This window comes from Heterocephalus glaber, unplaced genomic scaffold (genome assembly GCF_053883595.1).
Source record: "Heterocephalus glaber isolate CG9 unplaced genomic scaffold, H.glaber_assembly_v1.0 deba00001553, whole genome shotgun sequence".
NCBI classification, from domain to species: domain Eukaryota; kingdom Metazoa; phylum Chordata; class Mammalia; order Rodentia; family Bathyergidae; genus Heterocephalus; species Heterocephalus glaber.
Window position 1 is genome coordinate 4475337 of NW_028258344.1, and position 18576 is coordinate 4493912.

At 38.7% G+C, this 18576-nt stretch overlaps 1 protein-coding gene across 2 annotated transcripts in view; it reads right to left on the reverse strand.

Annotated features, from left to right (window-relative positions):
• Window positions 1–18576, reverse strand: part of Ca8 (carbonic anhydrase 8 (inactive)) — a 118741-nt gene that overhangs the window by 21845 nt on the left and 78320 nt on the right. Inside the window, exon 8 of one of the 2 annotated variants that reach the window (XM_004842146.3) lies at window positions 10688–10856. In XM_004842146.3, coding sequence (XP_004842203.1) covers window positions 10722–10856 — 135 coding nt within the window. In that variant the 3' untranslated portion in view covers window positions 10688–10721. Of the gene's footprint in view, window positions 1–10539; window positions 10857–18576 lie in introns of those variants that run through there. The other variant, XM_004842145.3, reaches the window with a different exon arrangement.

Genomic DNA, 18576 nt, shown 5'->3' on the forward strand with positions numbered 1-18576 from the left:
TGAACAAATAGTGGTCTGAAAAAAAATTCTATTTAGCTAGTAGACTCCACATAGGCCAAACTTTTTAAATTTAAATTTCAATACAGTCATGTGACATGTGATGGAAATGTAATGAGAAATATGTTATTAGACAATTTCATCCATGTGTATTCCAAAGTACCACGCAGTGTGCCAACTTCTAAGTGCAAACTGAGAAGGTGTACGTCAATCACCTGTGATGGCCCCTTGATATTATCCAAATATGCAGTTAAAAACGAGATACATGAGGCTACCACTGGCATAGCAACACACTCTTTTACAGTAAACTCTTTTATATAAGTGGGATTATGCTCTAAACGATGAAAAGCACAGCATGTTATGATAAGTACCTGAAACAGTAACAGTCATTTATCACACTATCGAGTACTGTGTACTGTAGATAGTTGTATGTGCTTCTTCTGGAAACACACCCTTCTCTCCTTTGATCTCAGTGACTCTTCCTTCCCAACCCACTGATGAGCTCCAGCCTAGTCTCCACATCTCTTCCTATAGTTTCAAGCACAATCTATATATGGCTTCTTTCCAATTTCCAGCCTGTAACTCTGATCTCTCCCCTTCCCCTCCTGCCACCCCTACCCTTTTGAACCTTTTCTTCCTATTTCAAATTGCCAACTATTCATTTTAATCATTTTAATCCTTAATTACACTTTCAGTTTCTCACACTAGAGAAACTATTTGGTATTTACACATGTGTATCCTGTTTATTTCACTTAAGAGGATGGCCTCAATATGCATCCTTTTAGCTATGTCTCTAGTTTCTCTTTCTTTATGGTTGAGTAGTACTCCATTTTATTAAAAAAAAATCTTCCTAATCCATTTTCCAGTTGATGGGCACTTGGGCTGTTTCCAACCTTTAGGAATTAAAAAATGTGCTGCTACAAACATGGGTGCACAAATATCGCTGTGGTATAATTCTTTTAATACTTTTGGAAAGATACCAAGGAGGGGAATAGCTGGGTCAAATGGGACCTCTAGTACTAGTTCTTTGAGGTATCTCCACACTGATTTACACAATGGTGGCACCAGTCTGCACTCCCACCAACAATGGAAAAGGGTTCCCTTCTCCCCACATCTCCAGGGGCATTTGCTATTGAATGATTTCTTGATAACTCCCATTCTTCCTAGGGTAAGGTGGAATCTCAGGGTTGTTTTCATCTACATCTCTCCAGTGACCAGTGATGTTGTACACTTTTTCATATATTTATTTGCTGCATTTACTTCTTTGTCTGAGAAATATCTGTTCGTTTCAGATGTCCATTTTGGAATTGGGTCTTTGAATTTCGGTAGTCTGATTTTTTTCAGTTCTTTATATATTCTAGATAGTGGTCCTTTGAGGTACAGCTGCTGAAAATTTTTTCCCACATTGTAGGTTGTCTCTTAACTCTGTTGGTGCTTTCTCTTGCAGTGCAGAAGCTTTTTAATAAGATGAGATCCCACTTGTTGATTCTTTGTGCTAGTTCCCATGCTACTGAGGTTTTGTTCATAAAGTCTTTTCCTATGCCAATGTCATCAAGAGTTCTACCTAACTTATCTTCCAGCAAGTTTAGTGTTTCTGTCTTCATATTTAGATCTTTAATCCACTTCGATCTTAGTTTAGTGCATGGTTATAGATATGGGTCTAGTTTTAATCTTTGGCAGGTTGAAATCCAGTTTATCCAACACCATTTATTAAATAGGCTATCTTTCCTCCAGTGATGATGGTTGGCTCCTTTGTCAAAGATGAGGTGGCTGAGAATGTCTGTGGTTGCTTCTGCATCTTCTAATCTATTCCACTGATGCTATGGTCTGTTTCTTTGCCAGTATCATGCTGTTTTATCACAGTAACTTTGTAGTATAGTTTCAAGTTGGGGATTGTAATACCCCCAGCCATGTCTCTGTTGCCCAGAATTGCTTTTGCTATTCTAGGTCTCTTCTGATTCCAAATGAATTTTTAGATTGTTTTCTCTAGTTCTGTGAAATACATTGTTGAAATTTCAATCGACATTGCATTAAATCTATATAGTGGTATTGGAACTATGGCCATTTTCACATATTGGTTCTTCCTACCCAGGAACAAGGGAAATCTTTCCATTTTCTTACATCCCCCTCAATCTCCTTTTTCAGAGTTACTGTAGTTTTCAGTGTAGAGGTCTACTGTTTCCTTTGTTAGATTGATTCCTAGATATTTCATTTTTTTGGATGCTATTGTAAAAGGAATTGTTTTCCTAATTTCTCTTTCAGTGAGTCTGTTATTTCTGTGTAAGAGGGCTATTGTTTTTTTGAGTGTTAACCTTATATCCAGCTACTCCACTGAATCTGTCAATTAAGTCTAAAACTCTTTTGGCAGAGTATTTTGGGTCTTTTATGTAAAGTATCACATCATCAGCAAATAATGAGTTTAACTTCTTCCTTTTCTATCTTTATTCCTTTTATTTCTTTCTCTTGTCTAATTGCTGTGGCTAATGGTTCCAGAACAATATTGAACAGAAGTGGTGATAGTGGGCCTCCTTGTCTTGTTTCTGATTTTAGCATGAAAGTTTTCAGTTTTTGACCATTTAGTATGATGTTGGCTGTTGGTTTTTCATAGATAGTCTTAATCAAGTTGAGATAAAGCTCTTCTATTCCAATTTTCTGTAGGGTTTTTATCATGAATGGGTGTTGGATTTTGTCAAATGCTTTTTCTGCATCTACTGAGATGATCATATGGTTTTTGTCCTTGACTCTGTTAATATAGTGTATTACATTTATTGATTTATGGATGTTGAACCATCCTTGCATCCCTGGGATAAATCTGACTTGGTCAGGATGTATGATCTTCTTGATGACCCTCTGTATTCTGTTTGCCAGTATCTTGTTGAGGATTTTTGCATCTATGTCCATTAGGGAGATTGGCCTGTAGTTCTTTTTAGGTTGTGTCTTTTCCTGGTTTTGGAATCAAAGTAATACATGCTTCCAGGAATGAATTTGGAGGCCTTGCTTCCCTTTCAATTTCCTTGATGAGTTTAAAGAGTAATGGTGATACCTCTTCTTTAAATGTCTTGTAGAATTCAGCAGTGAGGACATCAGGACCTGAGCTTTTCTTTGTTGGTAAATTTTTTATTACATTTTCAATTTCACTCATTGTAATTGGGGTGTTTAGAATTTTTATATCTTCTTCATTTATCTTTGGCAATTCATATGTTATCTAGAAATCTGTCCATTTCTTCTATGTTTTCCATTTTATTAAATTACAGGTTCTCAAAGTAGGTGTTGATGATGCTCTAGATTTCTGCTGGGTCTATTGTGACTTCACCTTTCTCATTATTATTTGCATGGATTTGAGCCTTTTCTTTCATTTTTCTGATAAGGTTGTCTAAAGGTTTATCGATTTTATTATTTCAAAAAACCAACTCTTTGATTCATTGATTTTCTTTCTATCATTCTTTCAGTCTCCCTTGCATTGATTTCTGCTCTGATCTTTATAATTTCTCTCTTGTACAAGCTTTGGGTTTGTTATGCTCTTCTTTTATTAGGACCTTGAGGTTCTGCTTTAGGTTATTTATTTGAGTTCTCTCTGTTTTCCTAATATGTTTTCGTTTTTGTTTTTTTGGCACCAGGGATCGAACTTGGGACCTTGCACTTGTGCAGCAGGCAGCGAAACCACTGAGCTAAATCCCCAGCCCTGTTTTCCTAATATGGGCATTCAGTGCTATGAATTTCCCATGTAGAACTGCTTTCATTGTGTTCCATAGATTCCTGTATGTTGTATTAGCATTATCATTTACTTGTAGAAACTGTCTAATTTCTTTAATTTCCTCTGTGACCCACTGGTTGTTCAGGACATGTTATTTAATTTCCATGTGTTTGTGGGAGTTTTGCAGTTTCTTATGTCATTGACCTCCAACTGTATTGCACTATGGTCTGGTAATATACAGGGGGCAACTTCAATTCTTTTAAATTAACTTAGACATGTCCTGTGAGCTAGCATGTGGTGTATTTTGGAGAATGACCCATGTTCAGCTGAAAAGAATGTGTATTCTTATTTTGTGGGGTGGAACACTCTGTAAACATCCATTAAGTCCATTTCTTCAAAAGCTTGCTTCAGTTCTAGAATTTTGTTGTTAATTTTTAGTCTAGATGATCTGTCTATTTGTGATAGTGGGGTATTCAGGTCCCCCACTACAACTGTATTAGTGCTTATTTGGTTTTTCATGTCCATTTATATTTGTTTTGTACAGCTGGGGGCATTCATATTTGGTGCATATATATCTAGGATTGTCATCTCTTACTCTTGGCCTGTTCCCTTCACAAGTATGAAGTGACTATCTGTGTCTCTCTTAATTAGTTTTGGTTTGAAATCTACTTTGTCTCCAAATAAGATTGCTACCCCTGCTTTTTCCCAGGTTCCTGTCATGTGGAGAACTGTTTTCCATCCTTTTACTTTCAGTCTATGTATTTTTTTTTAGTTAGGTGTGTTTCTTGTATACAGCATATTGTCGGATTTTGCTTATTAATCCATTCTATCAATCTAATTCTTTTGATTGGTGAATTGAGACCATTAACATTGATAGCTATAATTGATAGATATTGAATCATTCTTGTCATGATGTTTTACTATTGTTGGCTCTTTTATTTCTTATTTTGTCCCCTTTTCCCTTTAGTTTCTTACCTTGCCTGGTGGCTTCCCTCTGTTGGACCTCATGGAGTTGTGACCTTCATTGTCTTTTTCTAGGATATTGCTTAAAATTGTCTGGAGTGCTGGTTTGGTGTTCATAAAATTTCTCGGGTGTTCTTTGTCATGGAAGTATCTAATTTCCCCATTGATTTTGAAAGAAAATTTTTCAGGATACATAAGTCTAGGTTGGAAATTATTTTCTTTTAGGGCTTGAAATACTTCACTGCATGCTCTCCTTGAGTTGAGGGTTTGTGTTGAGAAATCTGCCATGATTCTGATGTGCTTTCCTTTATAGGTGATTTGTTTCTTTTCTCTAACTGCCTGTAGGATTTTGTTCTTCTGTTGGGTTTCTGGGATCTTGAGTATTATACCTGTAGGTCTAAATTGTTTTTGATCATGGGTAGGTGGAGTTCTATATGTGTCACTTATCTGTATGTCCAATTCACCTCTATCTGGGAAGTTTTCTAGTATTACTTCTGTGAACAGTTTTTTTATGTTACTTGCACTTTCTCCTGTTTTTTTATGGACTCCTATCAGTCTTATATTATTCTTCTTTGCATCATCTAGCAGCTGCTGGATTGATTTCTCATGGACCCTTACTATTTTTAAGAAATCCCTGTTTTCATAGTCCTTAACTGCAATCCTGTCTTCTATATCTGATATTCTATCTTCACATTCCCTTAATCTGCTATGCATGCTTTTAATGGAGTTTTTAATCTCCTGAATATCTGTTTGAGTCTGTTTCATGGATTTCATTTCTTTCTTATGTTGGGTGATCATGGTTTCCATTGTTTTCTTATGCTGGGCATTCTTGGCTTCCAGCATGGCTCTGAGCTCATCTATTTTTTGTCTGTTTCTGTTCTAGAGCTTCTCATCATGTCTTTCACTCTGCTCACCCTCTCTGTAGTTATCTGGGAGATTATTTCTGTTTTGAATTTTTCTAGAGCCTCATTCATCTGTTTTGTTACTTCCTGTGCTAACAGTTCAGGTTGTCCAGATGGTTGATTATCAGGCTTTTCCACCTCATTTCTCCCACAATTTACCTTTGGTAAGTTGGAAGTCTGAGTTTGTGCCTTGCTTAAATGTCTTCTCATTTTTGTTTTTGGTACTGTCCTTGGTTTAGTTCCTGGGTTGATTTTTTGAAGTTCCTTAAGTATCTTTGTTCATGTATTTAGAACCCTTATGGAATGATTGCTTCTCAGATGTATCTTCCAGATATAGCTGGTCTTTAGGTTTTGAGTCTCTAATGGCTCTGAGGCTGTCTCATTTTCATTATACCAGGAAGGACAACTGATTAGATCAATCACAACATCTTAGCCCAAGTGATACAATCAGCAACACAGTAGCATCAAGTACCTTTTAGAAAATGATAATCTGTGGTGGTTATCAACCTATCACCTTTAACTGTGTGAACTAAATCAAGATCAAGGACCAATCCAATATATTTTTTTAGTGAATAAACTCTTCAATATAGCAACTTTACCCTTCAGGATGGGGAGTTAGAAAGAGTTAGGGAGGGAAGAATAGGTAGGTAGAGGGATAGGGGAAGGTTAGCAGTGAGGCCAGAGGGCTCAGGCAAGAGAAAGAAAAAGAAAAGAAAAGTAAAGAAGAAATATGAATTAGGGCCAGAACAGGACCAGAAAGGGTGATGAAGAACAATGTGGGACAGCAAGGGAGAGAGGGAGAGAGAGAGAGAATGAAAAGAGAAAAATAAAAGTTTTTAAAGAGTAGAAAAAGAAGAAAAAAATCAAAAATAAGAGCAAAAAAAATAGTGGTAATTTTGAAAATGACAAACAAAAGATAAAAATGAAGGGCCTCCTTCAGGGTATGTCTCTGCTGTCACAATAGACAACATGGGCAGCAGTGTGCAGTTATAAGTCAATGAGTCTCAGGAAGCCAGTCACAGACCTGTGAGATTCAGGCAGATTTCTGGCTGCAGATCCCAAATTGAGCTCCCTGTCCTCCTACAGGGTTGAACTCTGCAAGGTTCTATTACAGGTTCCAGCTGCCTTTCCCCTAAAGATAGTCTAGGTTCAAATGGGAGGTGTTGATCCCTCCAACTCACCAAGCACGGTGGTCGGGTGTGCCTTTACTGCAGAGATTCTCTTCACTTTTCCAGTGGGCTTCAGTTTTCATCAGGGAGCCGGAGAGAGCCCCTCTCTCTGTTGTTCACTTCTGCAGCTCAGGACAATGGCCTTTATGTCCCCCTCTGCTTCTGTAGTGTGGAACCAGGTAGCTGCTCAGCCAAGAGGCCAGAGGCGGGGGGGGGGCAGGGAGACCCCAAGGGTGGGGCCTGTTGTTGCAGGAGCCCATGTGGCTAAGCTAGCGGCTGCTGGGCATGCCAGAGGGGCCGGGGGGCCTTACAGTCTCCTGGTTGTAAGTGGGAGGGGCAAGCCGGATGGAGCTTTGCGCAGCCACCCTCAACTGCTCTGACCTCACAACCAAGCTCCATCCTCTTTTTAAAAATACATACATTTTTAAAGGACATATTATTTTTCTAATATATAATGAAGTATCGAAATACACATAATCTCAAACAACATTTCAGTCTCCATGTGGGTGTACATGTGTCTGTGTGTGTGTCTGCGAATCTGTACATCTGTGTGTAAGGTTAAAATAGTTATGGTTATTTAGGTAGAGAGAGGTAACTCTGGCAGAGGGCCAGACATGGATCAAACATTAAAATTATTTAGATTTAATGATACTCACAGAGAAAATACAAACCATAGACTGGCGAAATTCACAAGTTCACTTTCACCCCTCTTCACACTTCCCCTCTGTTGCCCTCTTACCAGCCCCTCCTATGGCCCTTCCTCCCCTTCCTCATTGAAAAATAAAAACCAGTCATGGACACAATCTATAAGCCACCACTTCCTTCTTCCTTACTGTCGCAGCACAGAAAGTGTCTGCTCTTAAAGTTGGTGACAGTGTGTGCTCAGGATCTCATCCCTTTCAAATTTTTGAAAATTCACTGGTAAGATTAGCTCCTCCAAAAGACAGATCTCCCCCCAGCTACATGATCTTTTCCCAGTGCATATAGGCAAGTTCTCGCATTCCATTTATTTTAAATAAATAAAATACAAAAAGATAAAATAAAATAGGCTTCTCCCCATCCCACACTCTCTCAGGCTGCAGCCCTCAAATTATCATGTGAAGCTAAGACATGTTATCTCCAGAGACTGCCTTCTAGTTACCTTCAGCCTAATGCAATGTGTCCTTCATTATTGTGCTGCCAGGACTCCTAGTGTGGGCTTCTTCTCTCTCCTCTGCCCACACAGTGGTTAAGAGAAAGGGCTCTGCCACTTCAACAGCTGGGATAAGAATTCCAGCTTTAATGCTCAGGAATAACATTACTTGGACAATGACCTTCTGTATGTCCTGGTTAACTTCTCTGAAAAGTCTCAGGTTAAATTTTATAAACACTGAATAAGGTTATCCCATGATTCTAATGTTAAACACTTATACTTTTACATGTACATACACCCATATGCATATATATATATATATATATATATATTCAATCTCTGTACTAAATACTTCCATATTTCATCCCAGACCCTTTTGTGACTGAGAGGTGTCTCTCTCTGTCTGTCTCTCCCTCTCTCTCTCTCTCCATGACTTCCATCTTAGCCTTATCTTTCCATCCCCAGTAGGACCTATCCTTAGTTTTTGAAGGGGTTCTATCCATGGTTTCTTGAGCCCCAGACCCCAACCGTTATCTTTGAGGGCATTTCCAACTTCTTCTACCCTTTCCTAAATCAACACTAGGTGCCACCTGTAATTTCTATTTCCTACATATTACCTTCCCTTCATCTCTACTGCCCTTATACCCTCTGTGGCTATCACTTATCTACTTATCAGACTACTAAATATCTTCCTACTCCCTCCCAAGCCCTCTGTAATGCAATCCATTCACTGTCCAGCTAGGATGAGCTATTAAAAACTGCACATGAGACCAGGTCGCTTCCCTGAGTAAGTCTTTATAGGTTTATAATGCATCAATAACAAAACAGATGCCTTCATCTGGTTGATAAGGCCTTCTAATTTCTGGGACTTGCTACTTCTCTCCTTTGATTTCTGTATTACAGATTAATGGTGCTTTCTTTCAGATATCTCAAAACATCAAATTCTTACCTTTCCACAAGGAGCACTTCCTGGGGGCTTTTGCACAAAGATATCCCTTCTGTCTGGAAGCTCCTTCCACACATTGCTTTGTTCTTCTCCTTAATAAAATTTATTACGATCTTCAATTGTATGTTTTTGAGTGTTTGTTTTTCCACTGTAAGGCCTCTCTCTGCAGACTCTCAGGTCTGCGGACCCAGAATGGTGCTCAGTAATGACTTTTGATTGACATCATTTTAGCTCTTTAGCTCATGTGCTGTAAGGTTTAGCCTAAAGCACTCTTGGATTGCTTCCCTTTTCAACAACATATGAATTAGTGAAACTTTCTTCTCATCTCTACGAAAGGTGAATTTGGCTGACCTTCATCGTCTCCAAAATTAGAAGGAGGAGGAGATGAACTGTACTGGCTAATGGAAAAAAATAAGAATGAAGAATGGGAATGCAACTGGCTGTTGTATAATTTGCATAGTTCTAAGAAACCTCTAATTTGCCTAAAGACATGCAAGGCACAACAAGTGGTATGATGGATTCATAGTAAAATAAAAAGACTTTAACCCTTCAGAACTTTGGAATATGATAGGAAAATAATAAATAGACAAATAGCTAGGTGGAAGAAAGAATATGAAATAAATGGAATAATTAAAGAGACAACTAGCCGATCCGTGCTGAGTACTTTAGCTGGGCCTTAGGGTAGCTAAGATTTCAATAGGCAAAAGACAGCATGGGCAGTACAGGGAAGCAAAGTACACTCAGAAGATAAAGGACAGTTTGGCTACACTATTGCATAGTAATAACAGATTGGGAAGTACATGGTCAAAATGACCACCTTTTAAAATTCCCAAGTATTGGTCCAAGGATTTAGCTCAGTGGTGCCACGCCTGACTCACAAGTGCAAACTCCTGAGTTTGATCCCCGGTGCAAAAAAAAAAAAAAAAAAAATTCCCAAGTCTATGGTATAGTTCATGAGACTATGATCTCATTGAAACCAGAGTTTTCTATCTGTAACTCCTTGGCCCACAGTACCACTCACATAGTATGGGAGTCCATTCTCTCAACAATCCATCAAACAGTCAAGCTCTGTCCCACTTCCCCAGCACCATTCCAACAGATGCTATCTTCTTACAGCAAGCAATGCTTTGCTGGAATGCACCCTGCCCTATGTATGCTTAGACAACTAATAAGGAAAAGCAATAATGGAGTACATAGTCATCTTTGTATATTTGATCTTTTCTATGTTTACAATGTTTTATTTCATTATTCCCTGAAGAAAAAGACTAAATATATTGAATTAAACACATTGAAGTCTACAGATTATGTTTCAATCAATAAAGTAATGCAGCCTATACTGATAATTAGTAAGTACAACTTCATCCATCAAATAAAAAGCACTTCCATAGGACAAGTATTTCAATTCATACCAGATCAGCCCTACATTTGTGGTAAACAAAATAATCAAATCTGTATTAGACAAGAGGTTCAACATGGAGGCTCACAGACTCTTCTTTGTGTTAGCCTCTTTCTTTGTGTTCCATGATCATCAGAAGGTCACTGCTGCAGCTCGAAGGGGCAACATGATAAATTACTAAAGAGGTCCTTACATCCCTATTTCTCTGATTCATGTGCCTTTGCTTATGAAATCCAACATTAAAACAAAATAGAATTAAAGAGTGCTCTGGTGGGAAAATATGAGAACCACAGATGTTTTTAAACACTGCATAAAATTATAATAACCACCTGACTTGTGATTAGTGGGATTTATGAATGTGTCATAAACTTTATTAAAACAAAGCACACTTGTTTTATTGGGAAATTAGCAGTTTGACCATCAGAGTAGCGTTGGGATGCTTGATTTAGATAACTGTGTACCTCGTTTCCTTTACTTAATATACACACCCCACGAAGATGGGCTTGTTCCTGCTCTCTGGGGCTACTGAAATGCAGCTCTAATGACTCTGTCACTCAGAGGCTGAGTGGGTCGGAAATTGTCTCCCAAGATCCCATCACACCCTTCCACAAGTTCTGCCCCTTTAACGTGTGTCCTCAGTCTTCGAAATTCTTCTATCTGAAAATAAAAGCCAAACAAAATAGATTATTTAATAGATATTAAAAATATTGGAGTTTTATAAATGGCTTAATGTATGCATAGATTACAATAATAAGAAAGAAAATTAAAATTTAGCTTCAAAAAGAGAAAAACAAATTTAATTCTTCCTGACATCAGACAACGCCCTTTAAGAGAAGACAAGAGAATTAGAGAACAAGGCATCCCAACAATTTCAGGAGCCATATAAATCTATGGGATTTGCTAATGTGAGAATGATTCATACATCTCACTTTCTGTGCTCCTCTATAACACAAAAAGAAAGAGTGAACAATTGAATAAGTATTCTTAAATGCTTGCCAAGTATATTTTTAATTAACATATTCTGATAGTTAGATATAACTAAACGTTAGCTATATTAGATGAATTCAAGAGTTCTTTCATTAAAGACTTTATCACTCATCCAGCCCTTGAGAGAACACAGCCCCAAAGAATATCTCTCATGTTCCAAAACTTTAAGCCCAACTTACTCTCTTAGCAATAGTAATTTTCAAGTTTATCTCCCTTTCTCTGGCTGCCTCTCCAGGTCCTGTGGCTTCCCATTAATATATACATGAAGAGCCTTCTAGAGTCCTGAAAAACTTTTCCATTGGCACTAAAGTTTCTCTGACTTCTCAAAGGAAACAGAGTCTCTTCAGAAACTTTAGGACGCCAGACATGACTTGAGTATTTAAGCAAAGGCAAAAAATGTCATGAGCATTCCTCAGACTCAGTCCAATTTATTAGTCGATTCACCTACATGGATTATCATCTGTCATTTCCTTAAAATGTTATACAGTCACAAGAAATAGACATTCTTCATTCTTTACACAAAAGGGAGAAACTGAGGCCGGGGAGGTTAAGAGAATCTCCAAATTAGCTGGTAGTAGAAGGTTGTCAATTCTAAGGCACCTACTTATTGGCCAACTCCACAGCAACCTCTTAAAAAATTCTAGTCAAATCTACAACGTGTGTCCTGTATATATCCTAGGATACTCAGCAAAAGTGATTTAAACATCATTAATCCACCAAAAGTTCACTGTCCATATAACAAAGGACCTTAACACAACATAACTAAAGAATTTTGCCCCTCATAAAGTAAAAAGAAATGCAATAAGTTAACCAGTTTAGGGGTTCTAATGAAAGTCTAGACTTTAGGTGGGCCACGAAATCCCTAAATGGAAAACAAAATTGAGAATGTGCATTTTCCTAAGTCAAGCTCTTTGACTCCAAGAGTTGAATGCTACAAAATTCTAATTCAATCCACTTACATGATGTCATGACAAAGAGCTGGGGAAAAATTAAATGGCTTGTTAGATTAGAAGCCAGTTTACAAAGCTGACTTCGAATCTTTTATTTTTCTACATCTCCAAATATTGATTGATTTCCCTAAGCATGGTAAGTCTGACCCAGCTAGGACTGTCCTGTTTATTTTTAATAATCCTATATCCTGGTTATATAGCAGTGCAAGTCAGATACAAATGAAAATTTTAATCTACAAATGCCTTCTCACTAGACCTTCTTAGTGGGGATATGGGCAGCAACTATTGTTCCAGCAGCTGGAAAATATCTAGAAGTGAGGCTTCATGAGAATTCCTTGTTATTATATGCTTTCACCCTGAAGTTTTCCACACTTGTGGGGTAGAGACAGAGCATCCTACATTATTTCAAAAGGAACATGATGGTGAAGGCATAGGCTCTACATCCATGCCAGTTTTTGTCCTGGCTCTATATCTGAGACCCAAAGAAACAAATGACATCACCTCTTTAAGCCTCAGTTTCCATGTGTGTGAAACAAAGATGCCATTAACAATATTCACAGGGATAGTGTAAGAAGTGAGAAAATTCATGAAAATCATTCAGTATAGTTCAAAGTACATAGGAAGTGTTCAATAAATGCTAGCTCTCTAATCATACAACTTCCTTTGAAGTCAAACCTTTAGCATCTGAGATACTTAGCTGCAATTGCTAATCCATTAATTCAAAGAGAAAATTTAAGGCCATCTCTCCTAGCACTCATTTTACACAGACGGGGTCACTGACAAACAATTAGACAGGAAACCTAATTTCTAATCATTCTTTTAGAACTGTTCCATTTTTATTGACTTTGAAGTTTATTTTATTAAAGCTAGGTTAATTTTATATTTATGCATTCTAAACTGACGATATATCCCACAAGCCCCAGGCTTTGGCCTGAAGCACACAGAAAAATACACTTTGGAACAGAGGATGTGAACCAATAGCCAGCCTCAAATCACTGAGTTCACCGAGAAAACTATTTCACAAGAAATGTTTTCCTCTGATCACAGCAACACTTTGAAGACTTCAAACACCAACAGAGATGGAGGGAAAATGTGCATTTCTGAAATACCAATTTTTCTGAAGTAATCATTCCTCAAAACCCTTTAGTCACTTCAAATGCATATTGAATGAGTTCGTACTGAAATCAGAGACTGATGAATGGACAGGATCATATTCAAGATAAAAGTCTTCAAAAGATTCAAATTTCAGGACATTACAGAGATCTTCATTATTACATACATCTTAACATGTGATTTCATAGATTTTTAAAGTTGCTCTATTTAAATATAGTATTTGTTTTTAACCAATTTAAGAGGAAATATGAAGAAGACACAGGGACAGAGACAGAGAAATTGGACAGGGATCCAACATTCCGGAGAACAGTCCTCATTTTCTGAACATAATCAGTTAAACAGCCACTGTTCTCTAAGCCAGAGATGCATCCCAATTGGTCTAAGACATTTATTTATTCAACCCTTACTCACTCACAAATCAGATTATTCACCAAAATTCAGTTTTAAAACTGCTTACTTTATGAGTGTGTCCAAAGGGCTAATTTCTAGGGCTTACAGTTTGCTACAAATTAACTTAATAGGAGTTCCCAAATTCCTAGGGCAATCTTCTAATAGACTTACTTGGACTCTATATCATATGTCACCATGCCAAGAGAAATGTAAAACAGAAGAGTCAGTGTCACCTATTTATTCATCTGTCTGTGGACATTTAGGTGTTTCCATGTGTTCACTGCAATGAATCTCTTCAAAATACTGACTTCAATTCCTCTGGCTCTATAACCAGAGGTGGAAAAAGGCCAAATACAGGAAGAAAAATACGGTGTGATCTCATTTATATTCTGAAATATTCAAATTAACGGAAGCAGTGGTTGTTAGGAGTTTGGAGGGTGGTGGAAATGGGATGGAGATAAATACACACAGTTTCAGTTTTGCAAGATAAACAAGTTCTAGAGACACACTACACAACATGGCACCTGTAGCTAATGATACTGTGATGTATACTTAAAAATGCTAAACGGATAGATAGATCTTATGTAAACTGTTCTTACCAAAATACTGGTAAAAATAATAAATAAGGAAGAAAACTTTGGAAGGTGAGAGACTCATGGCCTTGATGGTGGCAATGTTTTCATAAGTGTATACTGCACTTATCACATGAAGTTCCACAAGTACCCAAAAGCAACATATTTTGAAAGGAGTCTCCAAGGAGGGAAAACCCTCACTTTTTGTTTTCCAGTACCAGAGTTCCATGTGGCCAACAGAGCACTGAGCAATGTGGCTAGTACAAACCAAGACATGCTGGGTACACAACACACATGGTGAGAGCCAAAGGCTTACCATGAACATAAGAATGTAAACATCTTGAGTAGCGCGGAAAACACCAAATCAGCTGGCTGCAGACAAGCAGGTCTGCGGATGCGGTCCCGAGGTCACCAGTCGCATGGAAAACACTGAATCAGCCCACTGCAGACAGGCATGACAGTGGACAGGGTCCAGAGGTCACCAGTTGCCCTGAAAACACCGAATCAGCCTGTGCCCCAGCAGCAATCCACTGGACCCCACCCTGCTCCTTTGGCCTCTTCTCTGTACAGCCACCTGGTTCCACACTACAAAGATGCAGAGGACACCAGACCACCAGACCACTGTACTGGGGCTAATCAAGTTCTCAGCATTTAAAGAACTCCTGCCCAGAGGTAGGGGTTTCTAAGCCACCAACCCACTGCTCCTGGTCCAGAGGAAGGGGCTTCTGGGCTGCCAAACCTTCCACTGCTCCTGGCCCAGAGGATGGGGATTTTGGGCCACCATTCCTACCACTGCTCCTGGCCCCTGACCCACCTCTCCCAGCTCAGAGAAGGTGAGCCACAAGGATGCCAAGAGCACCTGCCCCTGCACCCTAGTCAAAATGAGAAAACACATAAATAAGTCTCAAAACCAGACTTCCAGATCACCTACAGCAACCCAAAGGAAAATGAGAAGGAACACTCTGATACTCAACCACCTGGACCCACTGAACTGGCAAAAAAAGGGGATAGGGAAAAAATGAAATCAGAAATAATTTCTCAGATGACAGGAAAAATTGTGCTCTTAATGTAAGACATGATTAATAAATCTAGAGAGGAGCTGAGGAACATGATAGAATCCCAACATAGGAAACAAATGGAATCCGTAAAAAAGATGCAAATAGATTTCCAGGACATGAAAAACTCCACTGAAAGTCTACACAGCAGAATGACCCAATGTGAGGACAGAATTTCAGATATAGAAGATAAGATTGCAATTAGTGACCAGGAAAAGAAAAATTGTTTCAAAATTATAAGGGAACATGAGAAATCAATCCAGCAGCTGCTAGATGGTGCAAGGAAGAATAACATAACACTGACTGGAGTCAAGAAACAGGAGAGAATGCAGATGACATAAAAAAACTCTTCACAGAAGTAATGGCAGAAAACTTCCCAAGCAGGGGAAAAGAACTTGGCATACAGATAAATGAGGCATATAGCACTCCAAATAGCCTTGATCAAAAAAAATCTACACATAGGCATATAATTGTTAAGATTCCAGAAACTTAACAGAAGAACAAAGTTCTACAAGCAGTCAGAGAAAAGAAACAAATCACATACAAAGGAAAGCCTATCAGAATCACATCAGACTTCTTGACACAAACCATCAAGGCAAGAAAAGCTTGGAGTGACATATTCCAAGCCCTAAAAGAAAACAGCCTCCAACCCAGATTGATGTACCCTGCAAAACTATCTTTCAAAATTGATGGAGAAATAAGATACTTTCATGACAAAGAGCACCTTAGGAACTTCGTGAATACCAAACCAGCACTCCAAAGAATTTTACACAATATCCTAGGAAAAGACATGGAGGATCACAACCCCAGGAAGCAAAGCAGAGTGAACTTATCTGGCATGACAGGAATTAAATGTAAACGGGGAGAACCCAACAAAAAGAAAAAGTCATGGCAATGATAAGTCAATACGTTTCAGTTGTAACCATCAATGTTAATGGTCTCAATTCACCAATCAAAAGAAACAGACTGGCAGGATGGGTCAAGAAGCAAAATCCAACAATATGCTGCATACAAAAAACACTTAATTGACGCCCTACCGAGGTCCTGAGTCACACAGAAGATGCTGAATCACCCCGCTGCAGACAGGCAGGTCTGCCCATGCCCTACCGAGGTCCCCAGTCACACAGAATACCCCAAATCACCCCGCTGCAGACAGGTAGCCACCCGGTTCCAAACTACAGAGACTCAGAGGACAGCAGACCACCAGACCAAGGTACTGAGCCCCGCTGCTCCCAGCCCAGAGGTAGGGGCTTCTGAGCCCCCATCCCACTGCTCCTGGTCAAGAGGAAGGGGCTTCCCAGTCACCATCCCTCCCGCTGCTCCCAGCCCACAGGAAAGGGCTTTTGGGTCACCATCCCTACCTCTGCTCCCGGCCCCTGTCCCACCTCTCCCAGCTCAGGGGAGGTAATCCGTGCAGGTGCTAACAGCCCCCTGCCCCAGTTGAAATGAGAAAACATGTAAATAAGTCTCAAAACCAGACTTCCAGATCACCTATAGCAACCCCAAAGGGAAATGAGATGGAACACTCTGATACTCAACCACCTGGACCCACTGAACTGGCAACAAAAGGAGATCTGGGAAAAATGAAATCAGAAATAATTTCTCAGATAACAGGAGAAATTGTGCCCCTACTGCAAGACATGATTAATAAATCTAGAGAGGAGCTCAGGAACATGATGGAATCCCAACATAGGAAACAAATGGAATCCATAAAACACATGCAAATAGATTTTTAGGACATGAAAAACTCCATTGAAAGTATATACAGCAGAATGAGCCAATGTGAGGACAGAATTTCAGATATAGAAGATAAGATTGCAATTAGTGACCAGGAAAAGAAAAATTGTTTCAAAATTATAAGGGAACATAAGAAATCAATCCAGCAGCTGCTAGATGATGCAAAGAAGAATAACATAAGACTGATTGGGCTCAATGAAGAAACAGGAGAGAGTGGAGAAGACATAAGAAATCTCTTCACAGACATAATGACAGAAAACTTCTCCAAGGTGTAAAGAGCTTGGCATACAGAAAAGTGAGGCATATAGGACTCCAAATAGCCTTGATCAAAAAAAATCTACACATAGGCATGTAATTATTAAGATTACAGAAACTTAACAGAAGAACAAAGTTCTACAAGCAGTCAGAGAAAAGAAACAAATCACATACAAAGGAAAGCCTATCAGAATCACAGCAGACTTCTCAATGCAAACCATCAAGGCAAGAAGAGCTTGGAGTGACATATTCCAAGCCCTAAAAGAAAACAGCCTCCAACCCAGATTGATGTACCTGCAAAACTATCTTTCAAAATTGATAGAAAAATAAGATATTTTTGTGACAAAGAGAACCTTAGGAACTTCGTGAATACCAAACCAGCACTCCAAAGAATTTTACACAATATCTTAGGAACAGATATGGAGGACCACAACCCCAGGAAGCAAAGCAGAATGAACCCATCTGGCATGACAAGAAATTAAATGGAAAGGGGGAGAACCCAACAAAAAGAAAAAGTCATGGCAATGTCAAGTCAATACGTTTCACTTATAACCATCAACATTAATGGTCTCAATTCACCAATCAAAAGAAATAGACTGGCAGAATGGGTCAAGAAGCAAAATCCAACAATATGCTGCATACAAGAAACACACTTCATTCAAAAGGAAACTCATAGACTGAAAGTTAAAGGGTGGAAAACAATACTCTATGTGACAGGATCCTGAAAAAAAGCAGGAGTAGCTATCCTCTTGGCAGATCAAGTAGATTTCAAACCAACACTGATTAAGAGAGATGAAGAAGGACACTACATCCTTGTAAGGGGAACAATCCAAGAGGAAGAGATGACAATCATAAATATGTATGCACCAAACACTAGTGCATCCAACTATATAAAACAAATACTAATGTACATGAAAAGTCATATATGCACTAATACAATTGTAGTGGGGGACCTCATCATCCCACTGTCACAAATAGATAGATCAACTAGACTAAAAATAAGTAATGAAATACTAGAACTCAATCAAACTCTTGAACAAATGAACTTAAGAGATGTTCACAGAGTGTTTCACCTCACAAAATCAGAATACACATTCTTCCCAGCTATACATGGGTCATTCTCCAAAACAGACCACATACTCACACATAGAACATGTTTAAGTAAGTGCAAAGGAACTGAAGTTATCCCCTGTATATTATCAGACCATAGTGTGATGAAATTGGAGATCCATAGCAAAAGAAACTCAAAAAATTTCATAAACACATGGAAATTGAACAACACACTTCTGAATAACCAATGGGTCACAGAGGAAATTAA